The 16,467-nt window shown below is 43.9% G+C and overlaps 1 protein-coding gene across 1 annotated transcript in view; it reads right to left on the bottom strand.

Annotated features, from left to right (window-relative positions):
• LOC307135117 (uncharacterized protein) overlaps positions 1 to 16,467 on the bottom strand; it is a 55,812-nt gene that overhangs the window by 17,013 nt on the left and 22,332 nt on the right. Inside the window, exons 4-8 of the mRNA XM_079831308.1 lie at positions 8,931 to 9,104; positions 8,652 to 8,825; positions 8,373 to 8,546; positions 8,094 to 8,267; positions 44 to 211 (exon numbers count right to left, since the gene is read on the bottom strand). Of these exons, the coding sequence (XP_079687434.1) occupies positions 44 to 211; positions 8,094 to 8,267; positions 8,373 to 8,546; positions 8,652 to 8,825; positions 8,931 to 9,104 (864 nt within the window). The remainder of the gene's footprint in view (positions 1 to 43; positions 212 to 8,093; positions 8,268 to 8,372; positions 8,547 to 8,651; positions 8,826 to 8,930; positions 9,105 to 16,467) is intronic.

Here is a 16,467-nt window from a genome sequence, read left to right as displayed (position 1 = left end):
TGCACACATGCATTCATTAGGTCAGTATCAGTGTTTGACACACTTGAGTATCTGTAGTGAGCATTTTGGATCCTCCAGTTTGTCAGAGAGCAGCTTGACTCCTGAATCTCCTGGGTGATTGTAGCTCAGATCCAGCTCTCTCAGGTGTGAGGGGTTTGAACTCAGAGCTGAAGACACAAAACCACAGCCGTACAGCATACAGCCAGACAACCTACAGATGGATCAAAACAGCCTCATCATCTATCTAGTTCTCTTTATATGTCTCACCAAAAAACATTTTCATATTGGTCTTATTAACACATTAAAACACACTGGATTTTCAAACATCAGCAATAATGCTACTCAATTAAACATATCAGTAGTAATTCAATAAACACACTTAAAAAAATTTAATACATGCAGTCCTCCAGAAATTCACATTTACATTTCTGTGAATGATGAAGTTTCTCTGTTTAACTGTGATATTTCATTGGCTGAGGTTTTAAATGTGCTGAGGTTTTAAAATTGATTAATTTACTGTGTGTGTGCAAATGTGTGAGTGTGTGTTAGAGGCATGGCCAGACCATTGGTCTGACTGCAAGCTTTGAGGACATAATCAAATTTTATTTCATATTAATCAATTAATGTAGCATCTGCGTTTTCTGTCATTAAAGCCACAACAAGACAAAGAGAATGTGCTGTCTGTGAATGTCCCATCTGTGGCTTTGTTTACACTAGTGTGTTTTTGCTTTAAAATGCATAACTTTTGCTATTTGGGCTGCTCTTGTGTGAAAAAGGAACAATATAGTGCAACACGAAGAAAGTCAGAAAAAGGCCTGCATGAGGGAGAGGAAGATGAGTACCAGGACAAGGGAGAGGAGTGGGACAAGGCCAAGGGAGAGGAATGCCTGGACAAGGGCAAGGTATATTTAGAGTAACTGATGAAATAAGAGCTACTATCATAGACCATGTCATAAACCACAGGCTATCATACAGAGAGGCTGGTGAACGAGTACAGCCAAAACTCAGCCAGGACACAGTGGCATCCATTATTCAGATTTTTCAAGAAACCAACAGGTGATACCAACAGTGACCAACATTGTATAAGGGCTTCTCCTACTGCAAAGTGTAAATACTTTTACCATGTATTACAGTGACTGTATGCCTCTGGTCCCTAACTGTATTTTGTCTATCTAAGGATTCAACGGCTCAACGGCAGAGGAAAGCTCCTAAATGAAGAACAGGCATTTTGCAAGCTACTCTGAGATGGGCCATTAGTTTTTTGTATTGAATTTCTGCAGCAAAAGAAACAAAATGCATGCATTTACTAAACCCAAAAAAAAAAAAAAGTGGAGTCTTCAAAAGACACACAATCTATGATCAATAAAATATACTGGCTGTTGTATAAGGGCAGACCTGACACATAAAATAATGCAGTTTCTGTAATTCCATCTAGTGTTAGTGTTTTTATAACATTGTGCTATGATTGACTAAATGTTCCTGAAGAGAACATGTGTTAGGGTTTTGGTAGATATAGTGTGTTAGTGAATTATTGTATTTTGAAAATTAGTTTTGGCGTTTAGTTTACAATGCGTGATTTTGAGCATGAAATTAATCGTTTTGGCAATTGCGTGATGTAGGTGTGTTGGTGCGTTAAGAGTTTAGGAAATGTGTTAAAAGTATTGAAAAAAATTGTCATAGTGATTGTAAAAAACTGTAAATGAGTTAAAGTCTTCAATGAACGTAAAGAGTTGTGAGAAAATGGGATGCGTGTCAAATCCCCCACTAAAGCTGTCTGTCATTAATAATAGTCAAAGAACAAAGGTAACAAAGAAAATTGTAGCTTTAATAAGGATTCATCTTTATTTAATTCATAATTTATGCAGTGCAGTCTCTTTGATAACTTTATTCAATGTGTATATATTTATCTGTTAAACAGTGTAGCGTCTGGAGTCTCTCTGTCTGTCTCTCTGCCTCTCTCTCTCATGGGATCAAAGTGATGTGAAACAGCAGGGATGCCTTTCGCTACCCAGCACAGCATGAAAATCAGATCCCGGCACCTATAAGTCTCGCTTAAATGGCCCTCATTGCCAGGTTGACGACCCAGCAGAGAATGGCCAGGGCTACGATGATTGCTCTGGGAGGACTTCAAAAAGATTCTAATCAGCACAGCCCCCTAACACACCTCTCTGTCCAGAGTGACCAGGAATAACAGCCCACACACACACACACACACACACACACCCACACGAGTATTCCCCTTCATTTAGCCTTTCATTGAACTATTCCAGAAATTACATACCGTATTTCCTCAAATAAAAGCCTGTATTCAATTAAACGCCGGGCCTCTGATAGTGGCCGGGGGCGTGGCCAGCACGAACAAATAAAGGCCGGTCTCAAATTAAGGCCGGGGGGAAATTATTTCCATTCATTTCATGTGCATTCAAGTTCAGCGTAATGTACAGTAGGGCCGAAGGAGCGAACCCATCTTGGCCATCGCCCCCCGCTGGGAGTCTTGCGAGTGCGACGCACAAGTCTCTTCTATACTTAACCTAAACACTTCGCAGGGATTGCTCTGTAAATTAAATCGAGAATATAACTGATGCATATCTGCTATTTTAAATACTGTAGTCTATGAGGGATGTGAAGTGTGTTAGTCTGTGAAAGCTACACAAATGATCTGGACAATCTCTCAGCCTCTTGTCTTTTTTACACATCTTACTTTGCATTTAACTTAAACTATTTTATTTTGTACAAGAAAACAGCATAGTGTCAGGGTTGGTGAAGGGAAAGGAGCGAGGACTCAAGGATGCAGAGGAAAGGGCTTTTTAATGATAATAATAAAACAAAAAACATGACAAAACAAAACTACCCCGAGGGGGAAAAACAGACTTGACTTGACTTGACTTTTCTTGGCTTGACTTGAAGGGAGCAGGGAAACAGGAGGTACATACGACGACGATTCAGCACTGGACTGCAAACACAAGGAGATTAAATAGGGAACAAACAAAGGAGGGTAACGAGGGAAGACAGGTGGGGCAAATTAACCAATAATCAGGAAACAAGGTGGGCGGGGTTAGACAATAGACATGAGCACATGGCACAAAGAAACACTTGACAAGACATGTGCTCACACCAAACATGACATGAACATGCAGCTAATGAGAACTCATCAGCTGCATGTTCACACAAAACATGACAACATGACGTAGCACGTAGCCAGTGAAAATACACCAACCACGTGCTACACAACATAAGACAAAACATGAAAGCACACGGCCGATGAAAACATGAACCGTGTGCTACACAGAACACACAGACAGAAGAGCACACGCTCACAGGACAAAACAAACACGCGGAGCATGAATGTCCGAATCCCAACACAAACTGAAACCCAAACTAGACCGAAGTGCTGGGATCCGAACACCACGCCCCGCACACAAAACACAAGGACAGAAGAGCACGCAGCTTGAGCATGCTCAAAGCTGCGCGCTCACACAAGGCAAGACAAACAATACAGGAGTGTCAGGGCTCTGTCACAAACCAAGAGTGAACTAGACCGAAGTGACAGAACCCTGACACTACCCCCCATCAAAAGGGACGCCACCTGGCGTCCCTAACGAGGGACACCAAAACAAAACAGGAACAAGATAACACAAGACAGATACACAGACCAAACACAAGACAGGAAAATCAAAACACAGAGACAAAGAGGGGAGGGAGGGAGGGGAGCCAAGTCAGAGCCAGCAGGACAGCAAAGAACATCACTAGCATAGACCAGGGAGGGACGGGGGGGTTGAGCCAGGGAGGCTCAGGCGAGTCTGGAGTCCCGGCAGAAGGCCAGGGCGGAGCAGGAGGGACGCACCAGGGTGACTCCAGCCAGTCAGGGCCCCCGGCAGATGACCAGGGCGGTGCCGGAGGGACAGTCCAGGCGGGCTCCGGCAGATCTGGAGTCCTGGCAGAGGACCAGGGTGGGACCGGAGGGATGGACCAGGCGGCCACCAGTGGTTCAGGAGTTCTGGCTGAAGGCCAGGGTGGTACCGGAGGGACGGACCAGGCAGGCTCCGGCGGGTCAGGAGTCCTGGCTGAAGGCCAGGGTGGTGCCGGAGGGACGGACCAGGCAGGCTCTGGCGGGTCTGAAAGGCTGACTGGGCCCCTCACAGGAATCAGGACGGGAGCCAGAGGCATGACCAGATGCAGGACAGGAGACAGAGTCAATACCAGACATTGATCAGGGGCCGGAGACCTCACCGGCCTCGGGTCAGGGGCTGTGGCTGGCAGGGCAAAGCGAATGGGTGGTGCGGGCAGCGCAAGACGCCTGGGTGGCTCGGGCAGGGCAAGACGCCTGGGTGGCGCCTCTGGGCCGGCAGCAAGCTCTGGGATGGCCTCTGGGCCATGTAGGATGAAGGAAGCCTTCATCCTCCTCCTCCTCCCCCTCCTCCGAGAACGAGGCGGTGGTCGGGTGCTTACCACCTCCGGGGGAGCTGCAGCCTCTTCGGCCATCTCTGGGGGAACTGCAGTGCTGACGGACGCCTCTGGGGGTGCTGCAGCTTCTACGGCCGCCTCTGGGGGTGCTGCAGCTTCAACGGCCGCCTCTGGGGGTGCTGCAGCTTCTACGGCCGCCTCTGGGGGTGCTGCAGCTTCTACAGCCGCCTCTGGGGGTGCTGCAGCTTCTATGGCCGCCTCCGGGGAAGCTGCAGCCTCTTCGGCTGCCTCCGGGGGCACTACAGCGTCTACAGCCGCCTCTGTGGATGCTGCAGAGTCTTCGGCCAACTCTTGCAAACCTGCAGCGGACACACACAACATGGGCAAACCTGCAGGGTGTGTTGCCCCCACTGGATTGGAGACAGTTGAGTCGGGCCGGTTCCTTTTCCTCCTCCTACTCCGTTTCATCGGAGGGCTGGGGCTTCCACTGACTGCCGCCTCTGGGGGAGCTGCAGTGCTGACAGCCGCCGCTGGAGGAGCTGCAGCATCAATGGCTGACTTAGTCACCTGGTGAAAGAGAAACTCCACAAATTCCCCAAATGTCAGGTGATCCAGCGCTCTCATAACCCACCAGTCACGGGGCTCATCAAGGGCGTAGTTGAAAAGGTCCTTGAGAGCAGCGCTGCTGAATTCCAGGGCAAACCTTCTTAGATCAGCCCCCTCTTGGTGAAGGGAGCTCAAGGCCCTGAACTGGAGCATGCGCTGGTAGAGAGGGCTGGAGACAGTGGAGGCTGGTGGATGGGGTGAGCCCTTCTTCTGCTGAGTCCTCATTTTGGCGGGATCGTTCTGTCAGGGTTGGTGAAGGGAAAGGAGCGAGGACTCAAGGATGCAGAGGAAAGGGCTTTTTAATGATAATAATAAAACAAAAAACATGACAAAACAAAACTACCCCGAGGGGGAAAAACAGACTTGACTTGACTTGACTTTTCTTGGCTTGACTTGACTTGAAGGGAGCAGGGAAACAGGAGGTACATACGACGACGATTCAGCACTGGACTGCAAACACAAGGAGATTAAATAGGGAACAAACAAAGGAGGGTAACGAGGGAAGACAGGTGGGGCAAATTAACCAATAATCAGGAAACAAGGTGGGCGGGGTTAGACAATAGACATGAGCACAAAGAAACACTTGACAAGACATGTGCTCACACCAAACATGACATGAACATGCAGCTAATGAGAACTCATCAGCTGCATGTTCACACAAAACATGACAACATGACGTAGCACGTAGCCAGTGAAAATACACCAACCACGTGCTACACAACATAAGACAAAACATGAAAGCACACGGCCGATGAAAACATGAACCGTGTGCTACACAGAACACACAGACAGAAGAGCACACGCTCACAGGACAAAACAAACACGCGGAGCATGAATGTCCGAATCCCAACACAAAACTGAAACCCAAACTAGACCGAAGTGCTGGGATCCGAACACCACGCCCCGCACACAAAACACAAGGACAGAAGAGCACGCAGCTTGAGCATGCTCAAAGCTGCGCGCTCACACAAGGCAAGACAAACAATACAGGAGTGTCAGGGCTCTGTCACAAACCAAGAGTGAACTAGACCGAAGTGACAGAACCCTGACACATAGGCTTCAAAATAAATTATGTTATTGAAATATTGTAAAGTTGAACTACTCGAACGAACGTTTAAAAAGCAATATGCAAAATCAAAATCGAATTGCTCCATAACGGAGAAAAGTGCACGCATTAGTTGGGTCAGAAAAATAACGAGCTTAAATCGAGTCTATAAAACACGAAAGAACAACAAATATATATCAAAAAAGTACATTTCGTTTTGTATAAATTGTATCTTAATTTTAATCAATGTTTTATCAACCAAATTGCCCGGATTTAATAAATAACAAGCAAATAGCCAATAACAGATATGAGGGGGAGGCGGCAGCGCCGGCTTAAATGAACTAGCCTACTAGAAAAGGAAAAAAAACTTTAGTCAGGGGCAGCCCTTACTATTTATTTCAGATAGGCCTATATTTGATCCAGCAGTTCACAAAGGGAGTTGGGTTGAGCGCACGGTGCTGAGCGAAATGAGCTTCAGAAATTAACGGGATCTCCAGAAAGACGCTTGATCTCCACTGGAGGAAATATTACCGCTCTCTCAACGCACACACCTTTGAAACCACCACACTCCCGCGCCCCTGATGATATCTGTCCTCTGGAACGCAATCGCTTTTCATTTAAAACGCTTTATTTAAAACAATTATTTTTTTCAAATAGATGGAATTTGAAATACAGGCCTGCCCCTAATAAAAGCCTGCTTCAAATAAAAGCCGGTGACCTTCTGCAGTTCAGGTAAATAAAGGCCCCGGCTTTAATTTGAGGAAATACGGTATATGATGATTTCCTAAGTATATGCATGCTCCCTATGTTCCTTATGTTTATGTGATGTAAAGGCCCTCTTGAATGCTCAAAATGGCCCTGTAAAAGAGGTACACTGTCTTTTATGCATTTAAGTTAGGGCATGTTTGGTGTTTATAGGTTTCTCTTTTCCGGTCTTAGTCAATGACGCAAAATGTATGATTATGAAATGTACTGTTAGTATGTTTAGTCCTTTTGGAGCGAAACCGTATTCGTTCAGCCTGCCAAGCAAGAACATTCCAGTAGTGATAAAAGTCCAAACAAAGGGACTTTTCCCGCCTCCAATCCACATCTACGATTGGTCATCTCAGAGAAGATGGGCGTGGGTTAGCGGGCTTTAAAGGACAATAACTCGAGCACATCAGCGCTCAGTCAACTTGCAAGGACTAGACGAGACAACTTCTTTCCCCTCTCTTCTCGGCAAAGACACTCGCTTTAACCTTTGAATCTCCCGCGGAATGACCAAAGGACCTGACGGAGAGAGAGCTTCAGCGCACGAACACTTTGAGAAACTCCAACGCACGCATCTTGCTTGATTCAACACAAAACCCCATGCAAGTATATCTTATCGAGCTCTGCGTTAAAAGATTTGTACCCCTGTTTTCAGGCGATATTCGTTGCTGGCTCTCTGTGGTTATTTGTCGGTGAAATTGCATTTCTCTGTCTTCCCTCTATTTCTATCCCCTTTCTTCTCTTTCGTTACTTTCCCTATTTTGTATATACATATATTCTTGATTGTAGTCGTATTTAATCGTAGTAGCTATCACTATTAAAACCATTGTATCCACGTTTTAATTGTCATTGTTCAAATATAAGGGGTCAAATATTGTCACTTCATGGAAAACATTATTTCTGTCACTGCTGCTATAGACCAATGCACAGAATATGAAGAACATGAAAATCTTTGGGAGTCAGCTCTCCATGACAGTTCTAAACCAGACAAGATACCAGACCAAAAGACACACACTCAGTAAAATATCATACAATTATAGTTCATCAACAAAATCCCAGAAAATATTGAGGTATTATTTTTTTCAATATTGCACACCCCCAGTGCAATGTGCTTAATAGGTGTGTGAATCTGCACTGGTCTCATGGCTCAATTCAATAATGATTATCATGTCAAATAGAATGACTGAAAGAGAGCAGAAAACACACATCAACAGTCAGATCATCTACAAACTGACACCAACATTATGACCGGCTGACTATAAATCATATTTTATATGTTCTTAAATACCTCAGTATCTGCAGCTGACAGTTTGGACTCTTCAGCCCATCAGAGAGCAGCTTCGCTCCTGAATCCTGCAGGTCATTGTTACTCAGGTCCAGCTCTCTCAGGACACAGTTTGAGGATTGAAGAGCTGATGACAAACTCACACAACACTGATCAGTGAGATTACAGCCAGCAAGACTGAAAGAGAGCAGAACACACACATCAACAGTCAGATCATCTACAAACACACACCAACATTATGACCGGCTGACTTTAAATTATATTTTATATGTTCTTAAATACCTCAGTATCTGCAGATGACAGTTTGGACGCTTCAGCCCATCAGAGAGCAGCTTCACACCTGAATCCTGCAGGTCATTGTTACTCAGGTCCAGCTCTCTCAGGACACAGTTTGAGGATTGAAGAGCTGATGACAAACTCTCACAACACTGATCAGTGAGATTACAGCAAGCAAGACTGAAAGAGAGCAGAACATACACATCAACAGTCAGATCATCTACAAACACACACCAACATTATGACCGGCTGACTATAAATCATATTTTATATGTTCTTAAATACCTCAGTATCTGCAGCTGACAGTTTGGACTCTTCAGCCCATCAGAGAGCAGCTTCACACCTGAATCCTGCAGGTCATTGTTAGTCAGGTCCAGCTCTCTCAGGGCACAGTTTGAGGATTGAAGAGCTGATGACAAACTCTCACAACACTGATCAGTGAGATTACAGCCAGCAAGACTGAATGAGAGCAGAACATACACATCAACAGTCAGATCATCTACAAACACACACCAACATTATGAACGGGTGACTTTAAATTATATTTTATATGTTCTTAAATACCTCAGTATCCGCAGATGACAGTTTGGACTCTTCAGCCCATCAGAAAGCAGCTTCACTCCTGAATCCTGTAGGTCATTGTTACTCAGGTCCAGCTCTCTCAGGACACAGTTTGAGGATTGAAGAGCTGATGACAAACTCTCACAAATCTGAGCAGTGAGATTACAGCCAGCAAGACTAGAAAAGATTAAATAATATAACATTAAAACAATAATTAAATAACAATTAAAGCTGCAAGCAGCATTTATCGGGGTTCAAGCAGTTAAGGCCTTTAAGGCCTTGAAGCACACAAGCATCAAAAGACATTACGTTTTATTTAGCAAGCATTTAACAACTGCCGTAATAGATGAAAAAGTCAATTTACAGCCAATACAGGCAGTTTACCATAGGAAATATATGGTTTTAAAGCGTTTTTACAGTTATAGCACGTTTTGCCTGAGTATTCTTATAGTCTTGCCTGATCTCCACCACTTTTATTAGTAGTACTCAAAGTGTGCCCATATATATGTGTCAAATTTGTTGTAAATATGTAATTTTGATTAGGAGTTTAGACAATTATATTCAGTGGCGTAACGAGCCAACACTGGGCCCTTAAGTAGGATTATCAAGGCGGGCCCCTTGATGACGCAATGTCCGCGAGTAGTCTACCATGGGCTACTCATAGACTATCATGGCACCCTGGACAAAGACACTGCAAGCCAATTTTCAGTAGACTAACAGTTGGGTGCGCTTATAGCTATTTTCATGATTTTTTCACTGTTATAGCGCCATTAAGTGGCCAATTGTCACAATTTTTTTTCATGTCAACTCAGATTGATCTTATGAACATGTGTCCCAAATTTAGCGAAAATATCTCTTTCCGCTAACAAGTTATAACCATTTTATAGTGCCACCAAGTGGCCAATTGTCATGATTTTTTTTCAAGTGACCTCAAAATGAGCTCAGGAAGATGTATCCCAAGTTTAGCAAAAAAATCTCTTTCCGTTCACAATTTATAACCGTTTTAGTAAAAGTGGCCCTGGTGCCATCAAATATTTTGGTTCCCCTTATCGACCGTTAATTGAAATTTTGAATTTTTTGGATGATTATTGATTGTCAGACTCCAGAGAATATTCTTGCAGTGGTTTGGTTCCGATCAGGCCAAAAACCTAGGAGAAATTCGCAAAAATAGGTTTTTCAAAAAAATGCAATTTACTCGAAATTGGCGCATGAAGGACGAGCAAATCAAAGATAGCCATTTTGTCCGCCCTGAGCCAAGGATTCCAACGATATAAGACACTTGATCCTGGGACAAACAGTCTAAGAGTTATGATCAATTTTGAACTTTTGGTTGCTGTAGCGCCACCTATGGGCCATTCGGGGTCATACTCTGATAGGTTGTCCCCAAACTGAGGCCTACCATCTGGCCAGGTTTCATGTCTCTAGGCCTTACGGTTTGGCCTGCACGATGCGTTTTACGAATCCTTACAATTACAATAGGGTTTCAGCATTTCATGCTTGAACCCCTAATAAGAATGAAGGCTTTTTGCCAGTTATAGCGCCACCTATGGTCCGATCTACATGAAACTCTGCATGCTTCCTCATCATGTTCTGACACATATGCTTATCAATTTTGGTGAAGTTCTGAGTTTTCATTTGGGATTTATAGGCTTTTTAGTGTATTTTGCCACGCCCCTTTTCTAAATGACCCTGTTACAGCCACGCAAATGCAAAAGTTCAACTTTCTTTCAATAATTATTGATCTAGAGAGTCCAGAGAATTGTCCTAGACTGGTTTGGTTCCGATCGGGCGAAAAACCAGGGACTAGTTTGCAAAAGTAGGTTTTGGACAAAATTTGACATAGCAGAAAATTTTCCCTGCCTACATCAAAATCGGAGATAGCCATTTTGTCCGCCTTGAGCCACGGATTCTAAAGATATAAGACACTTGATCCTGGGACAAACAGTCTAAGAGTCTACCATCTGGCCAGGTTTCATGTCTCTAGGCCTTACTGTGCGTTCACACCGCCGCCGGCGAGAGCGTCAAACTTCGCTCTGGCCGCCCTGCACTCGACGCTGTAGAAAGATCTGTGGACGCTGCCGCTCTGACGTAGATCGAATGCTTGGTCTTTTTTTAAACTGCATTTAAAGGGGCCGCAAAGCAAACAATCATGTTCGCATTTTTAAAATCGGCATTTGTGCAGACTGACCACAGTAGGGTATACCCGTATAAGATAACATCATGAAATAATTTAAATGTGAAAGTTAACTTAATTATAGTTGCATGTTTGCTAATGAAATAAACCATTTAAAAGCCATTTGTGTGGTGTGGCTTTTGTGTTCTTGGAAGTGCTAGTCTAATTTCAACAAGTTTATAGGTGCTAGCCTTGGTCTTTAACATTAACATTAATTTGTGTGCAACCTACTTTACAATAACTGTCCAGGTTTAAGTGCAGCATTCATGCAATTGGTCAAATCGGTGTTGTTTTGAGCAAATGAATTGCATTCCTGCTGAAAAAAGGCTTTCTAGCGCGAAAATGTTGCATATAAAAGGTGTTGCGCGGAATATATATATATATATATATATATTATAGGGAAACCCGCTACCGTAATGATCAACCTCTCCTCTATTTTGCTGGGGAACTAATGTGGTCGGAACCAAAGTTTCCAGCACTGCGTTCTCTGGAATCATTTCAAGCGGAGCACTTCTACATTCCCATTGGTTGCCGCCGGTTGCCGCCGAACCGCGTCATAGCTCATTACCATAAAGTTGACCTGATTCCAACTCTCCTCGACGCCCAAATCGTCCAAGACGCGCCGCGCCGCTCTCGCCGGAGCTCGCCGCCGGGCTCCCATTGAAAATGAATGACTTCCGGCCACTTTGACGCTCTCGCCGGCGGCGGTGTGAACGCACCATTATGGTTTGGCCTGCACGATGCGTTTTACGAATCCTTACAATTACAATAGGGTTTCAGCATTTCATGCTTGAACCCCTAATAAGAATGAAGGCTTTTTGCCAGGTATAGCGCCACCTATAGTCCGATCTCCATGAAACTCTGCATGCTTCCTCATCATGTTCTGACACATATGCTTATCAATTTTGGTGAAGTTCTGAGTTTTCATTTGGGATTTATAGGCTTTTTAGTGTATTTTGCCACGCCCCTTTTCTAAATGACCCTGTTACAGCCACGCAAATGCAAAAGTTCAACTTGTTTTCAATAATTATTGATCTAGAGAGTCCAGAGAATTGTCCTAGACTGGTTTGGTTCCGATCGGGCGAAAAACCAGGGACTAGTTCGCAAAAGTAGGTTTTGGACAAAATTTGACATAGCAGAAAATTTTCCCTGCCTACATCAAAATCGGAGATAGCCATTTTGTCCGCCTTGAGTCACGAATTCTAACGATATAAGAAACTTGATTCTGGGACAAACAGTCTAAGAGTTATGATCAATTTTGAACTTTTGGTTGCTGTAGCGCCACCTATGGGCCATTCGGGGTCATACTCAGATAGGTTGTCCCCAAACTGAGGCCTACCATCTGGCCAGGTTTCATGTCTCTAGGCCTTACGGTTTGGCCTGCACGATGCGTTTTACGAAATCCTTACAATTACAATAGGGTTCCAGCATTTCATGCTTGAACCCCTAATAAGAATGAAGGCTTTTTGCCAGTTATAGCGCCACCTATAGTCCGATCTCCATGAAACTCTGCATGCTTCCTCATCATGTTCTGACACATATGCTTATCAATTTTGGTGAAGTTCTGAGTTTTCATTTGGGATTTATAGGCTTTTTAGTGTATTTTGCCACGCCCCTTTTCTAAATGACCCTGTTACAGCCACCCAAATGCAAAAGTTCAACTTTTTTTCAATAATTATTGATCTAGAGAGTCCAGAGAATTGTCCTAGACTGGTTTGGTTCCGATCGGGCAAAAAACCAGGGACTAGTTCGCAAAAGTAGGTTTTGGACAAAATTTGACATAGCAGACAATTTTCCCTGCCTACATCAAAATCGGAGATAGCCATTTTGTCCGCCTTGAGCCACGGATTCTAACAATATAAGACACTTGATTCTGGGACAAACAGTCTAAGAGTTATGATCAATTTTGAACTTTTGGTTGCTGTAGCGCCACCTATGGGCCATTCGGGGTCATACTCTGATAGGTTGTCCCCAAACTGAGGCCTACCATCTGGCCAGGTTTCATGTCTCTAGGCCTTACGGTTTGGCCTGCACGATGCGTTTTACGAAATCCTTACAATTACAATAGGGTTCCAGCATTTCATGCTTGAACCCCTAATAAGAATGAAGGCTTTTTGCCAGTTATAGCGCCACCTATAGTCCGATCTCCATGAAACTCTGCATGCTTCCTCATCATGTTCTGACACATATGCTTATCAATTTTGGTGAAGTTCTGAGTTTTCATTTGGGATTTATAGGCTTTTTAGTGTATTTTGCCACGCCCCTTTTCTAAATGACCCTGTTACAGCCACCCAAATGCAAAAGTTCAACTTTTTTTCAATAATTATTGATCTAGAGAGTCCAGAGAATTGTCCTAGACTGGTTTGGTTCCGATCGGGCAAAAAACCAGGGACTAGTTCGCAAAAGTAGGTTTTGGACAAAATTTGACATAGCAGACAATTTTCCCTGCCTACATCAAAATCGGAGATAGCCATTTTGTCCGCCTTGAGCCACGGATTCTAACAATATAAGACACTTGATTCTGGGACAAACAGTCTAAGAGTTATGATCAATTTTGAACTTTTGGTTGCTGTAGCGCCACCTATGGGCCATTCGGGGTCATACTCTGATAGGTTGTCCCCAAACTGAGGCCTACCATCTGGCCAGGTTTCATGTCTCTAGGCCTTACGGTTTGGCCTGCACGATGCGTTTTACGAATCCTTACAATTACAATAGGGTTTCAGCATTTCATGCTTGAACCCCTAATTAGAATGAAGGCTTTTTGCCAGTTATAGCGCCAGCTATGGTCCGATCTACATGAAACTCTGCATGCTTCCTCACCATGTTCTGACACATATGCTCATCAATTTTGGTGGAGTTCTGAGTTTTCATTTGGGATTTATAGGCTTTTTAGTGTATTTTGCCACGCCCCTTTTCTAAATGACCCTGTTACAGCCACGCAAATGCAAAAGTTCAACTTGTTTTCGATAATTATTGATCTAGAGAGTCCAAAGAATTGTCCTAGACTGGTTTGGTTCCGATCGGGCGAAAAACCAGGGACTAGTTCGCAAAAGTAGGTTTTGGACAAAATTTGACATAGCAGAAAATTTTCCCTGCCTACATCAAAATCGGAGATAGCCATTTTGTCCGCCTTGAGCCACGAATTCTAACGATATAAGACACTTGATCCTGGGACAAACAGTCTAAGAGTTAAGATCAATTTTGTACTTTTGGTTGCTGTAGCGGCACCTATGGGCCATTCGGGGTCATACTCTGATAGGTTGTCCCCAAACTGAGGCCTACCATCTGGCCAGGTTTCATGTCTCTAGGCCTTACGGTTTGGCCTGCACGATGCGTTTTACGAATCCTTACAATTACAATAGGGTTTCAGCATTTCATGCTTGAACCCCTAATAAAGGAATGTAAAGGAAGTTGCCAGTTGTCTGTACTCAGGAACCTGGAACAAAATATTTTAACATTCTAGCCTGAATGAAAGATGAATGATGAACTACTGAGCATGGAAATTCAATCATTTTATCATTCATGTTCATTAAAGTTGCAGTAAGTGATTTTTGAGAAACACTGTTGAAAGTGGATCGGACCAAGCACCATAACACACTTGTAGCCAATCAGCAGTAGGGGGCATGTCCACTCATGATGGTGAAGGAGAGACAGTGAGCCAATCAGCAGTAGGGGGCATGTCCACTCATGATGGTGGAGGAGAGAGAGTGAGCCAATCAGCAGTAGGGGGCATGTCCACTCATGATGGTGAAGGAGAGACAGTGAGCCAATCAGCAGTAGGGGGCATGCCCACTCATGATGGGGGAGGAGAGACAGTGAGCCAATCAGCAGTAGGGGGCATGCCCACTCATGATGGGGGAGGAGAGACAGTGAGCCAATCAGCAGTAGGGGGCATGTCCACTCATGATGGTGAAGGAGAGACAGTGAGCCAATCAGCAGTAGGGGGCATGTCCACTCATGATGGTGAAGGAGAGACAGTGAGCCAATCATAAGCAGGGGGCATGTCCACTCATGATGGTGAAGGAGAGACAGTGAGCCAATCAGCAGTAGGGGGCATGTCCACTCATGATGGTGGAGGAGAGACAGTGAGCCAATCAGCAGTAGGGGGCATGTCCACTCATGATGGTGAAGGAGAGACAGTGAGCCAATCAGCAGTAGGGGGCATGCCCACTCATGATGGGGAAGGAGAGACAGTGAGCCAATCAGCAGTAGGGGGCATGCCCACTCATGATGGGGGAGGAGAGACAGTGAGCCAATCAGCAGTAGGGGGCATGCCCACTCATGATGGGGGAGGAGAGACAGTGAGCCAATCAGCAGTAGGGGGCATGTCTCATGATGGGGGAGGAGAGAGAGTGGGCAAGAGGAAGAATCAAAGAAAGACTGTAGAAAGAGAGACGGATGAGAGACATTACAAAAGACAAAAGGTCAGAGGAAAATCACCAGAAAAGAAGGGTTATGATCAGGAAAGAGCTTTATGACACATATTTCTGTGTTGTGTTGTCGTAACATTAGTAACAAGTAAAACTGGTGACTAACAACAACGTCTTGCTTGTATATACTCTTGTGTACTGTATGTTTATTTTTTGTTCTTCCTTGTTGTTCGTTCGTCATTATTTTTTATTATTTTAGTCATTGTTCTGGATTATAAAGAAATACTAAACCATAATAATGAGCCTTAAAATATAAATATAAATTAAGCACTCAAGTGCATGCATAAAGCTTGTCACAGAACACCAGCAAAAGTAATGATCATGAATGTGTCAAAAAAAAAAAACCCAGCAAGACTGTCTGGACATTTGAATGTTTTACGAGTTATAGTATGACAAGTGTGTCCAAAGTCCAGCCCAGGGATGACCTTCAAATGGCCTGCAGCTTGTCTATGATGTCAACACAAGGCAACAGCACTAGATTTTTGGTGTAGCAGTAAACCGTGAATTACAACAATTTGATAAATAAGCATTGCCATTTATAATACGTATATGAAACATTAAACTCGACAAAAGCGCAGGTCTTTCATACAAACCTCAAATGTCTCTCTAGTTTAACCCCTAGGAGTCTGAGCTGTTTTGGGGCCCTTTAGAAGTTTTGACATGCCCTTACATTTGTGCTTTTTTTTCAGTTGCTTATAAACACATTAATAGCAAAAGTGTAATTACACTGTTTTCAGCACAAACTGGGCTACCATAATATGTGAGCAACATGTATGTACACGCTTTTTTTGAGAGAAAAATGTTTATGCAAGGTTTTTAAAAAATCCCCCAAAAATGTTTTAAAATTTAAAAAAAATTCAAAAAAAAGGGAGTGAGTGAGTGAGTGAGTGAGTGTGTGTGTGTGTGTGTGTGTGTGTGTGTGTGTGTGTGTGTGTGT

This window comes from Gobio gobio, assembly GCF_949357685.1.
Source record: "Gobio gobio genome assembly, chromosome: 12".
NCBI classification, from domain to species: Eukaryota; Metazoa; Chordata; class Actinopteri; order Cypriniformes; family Gobionidae; genus Gobio; species Gobio gobio.
This window is presented reverse-complemented; position numbering and strand designations above follow the sequence as displayed.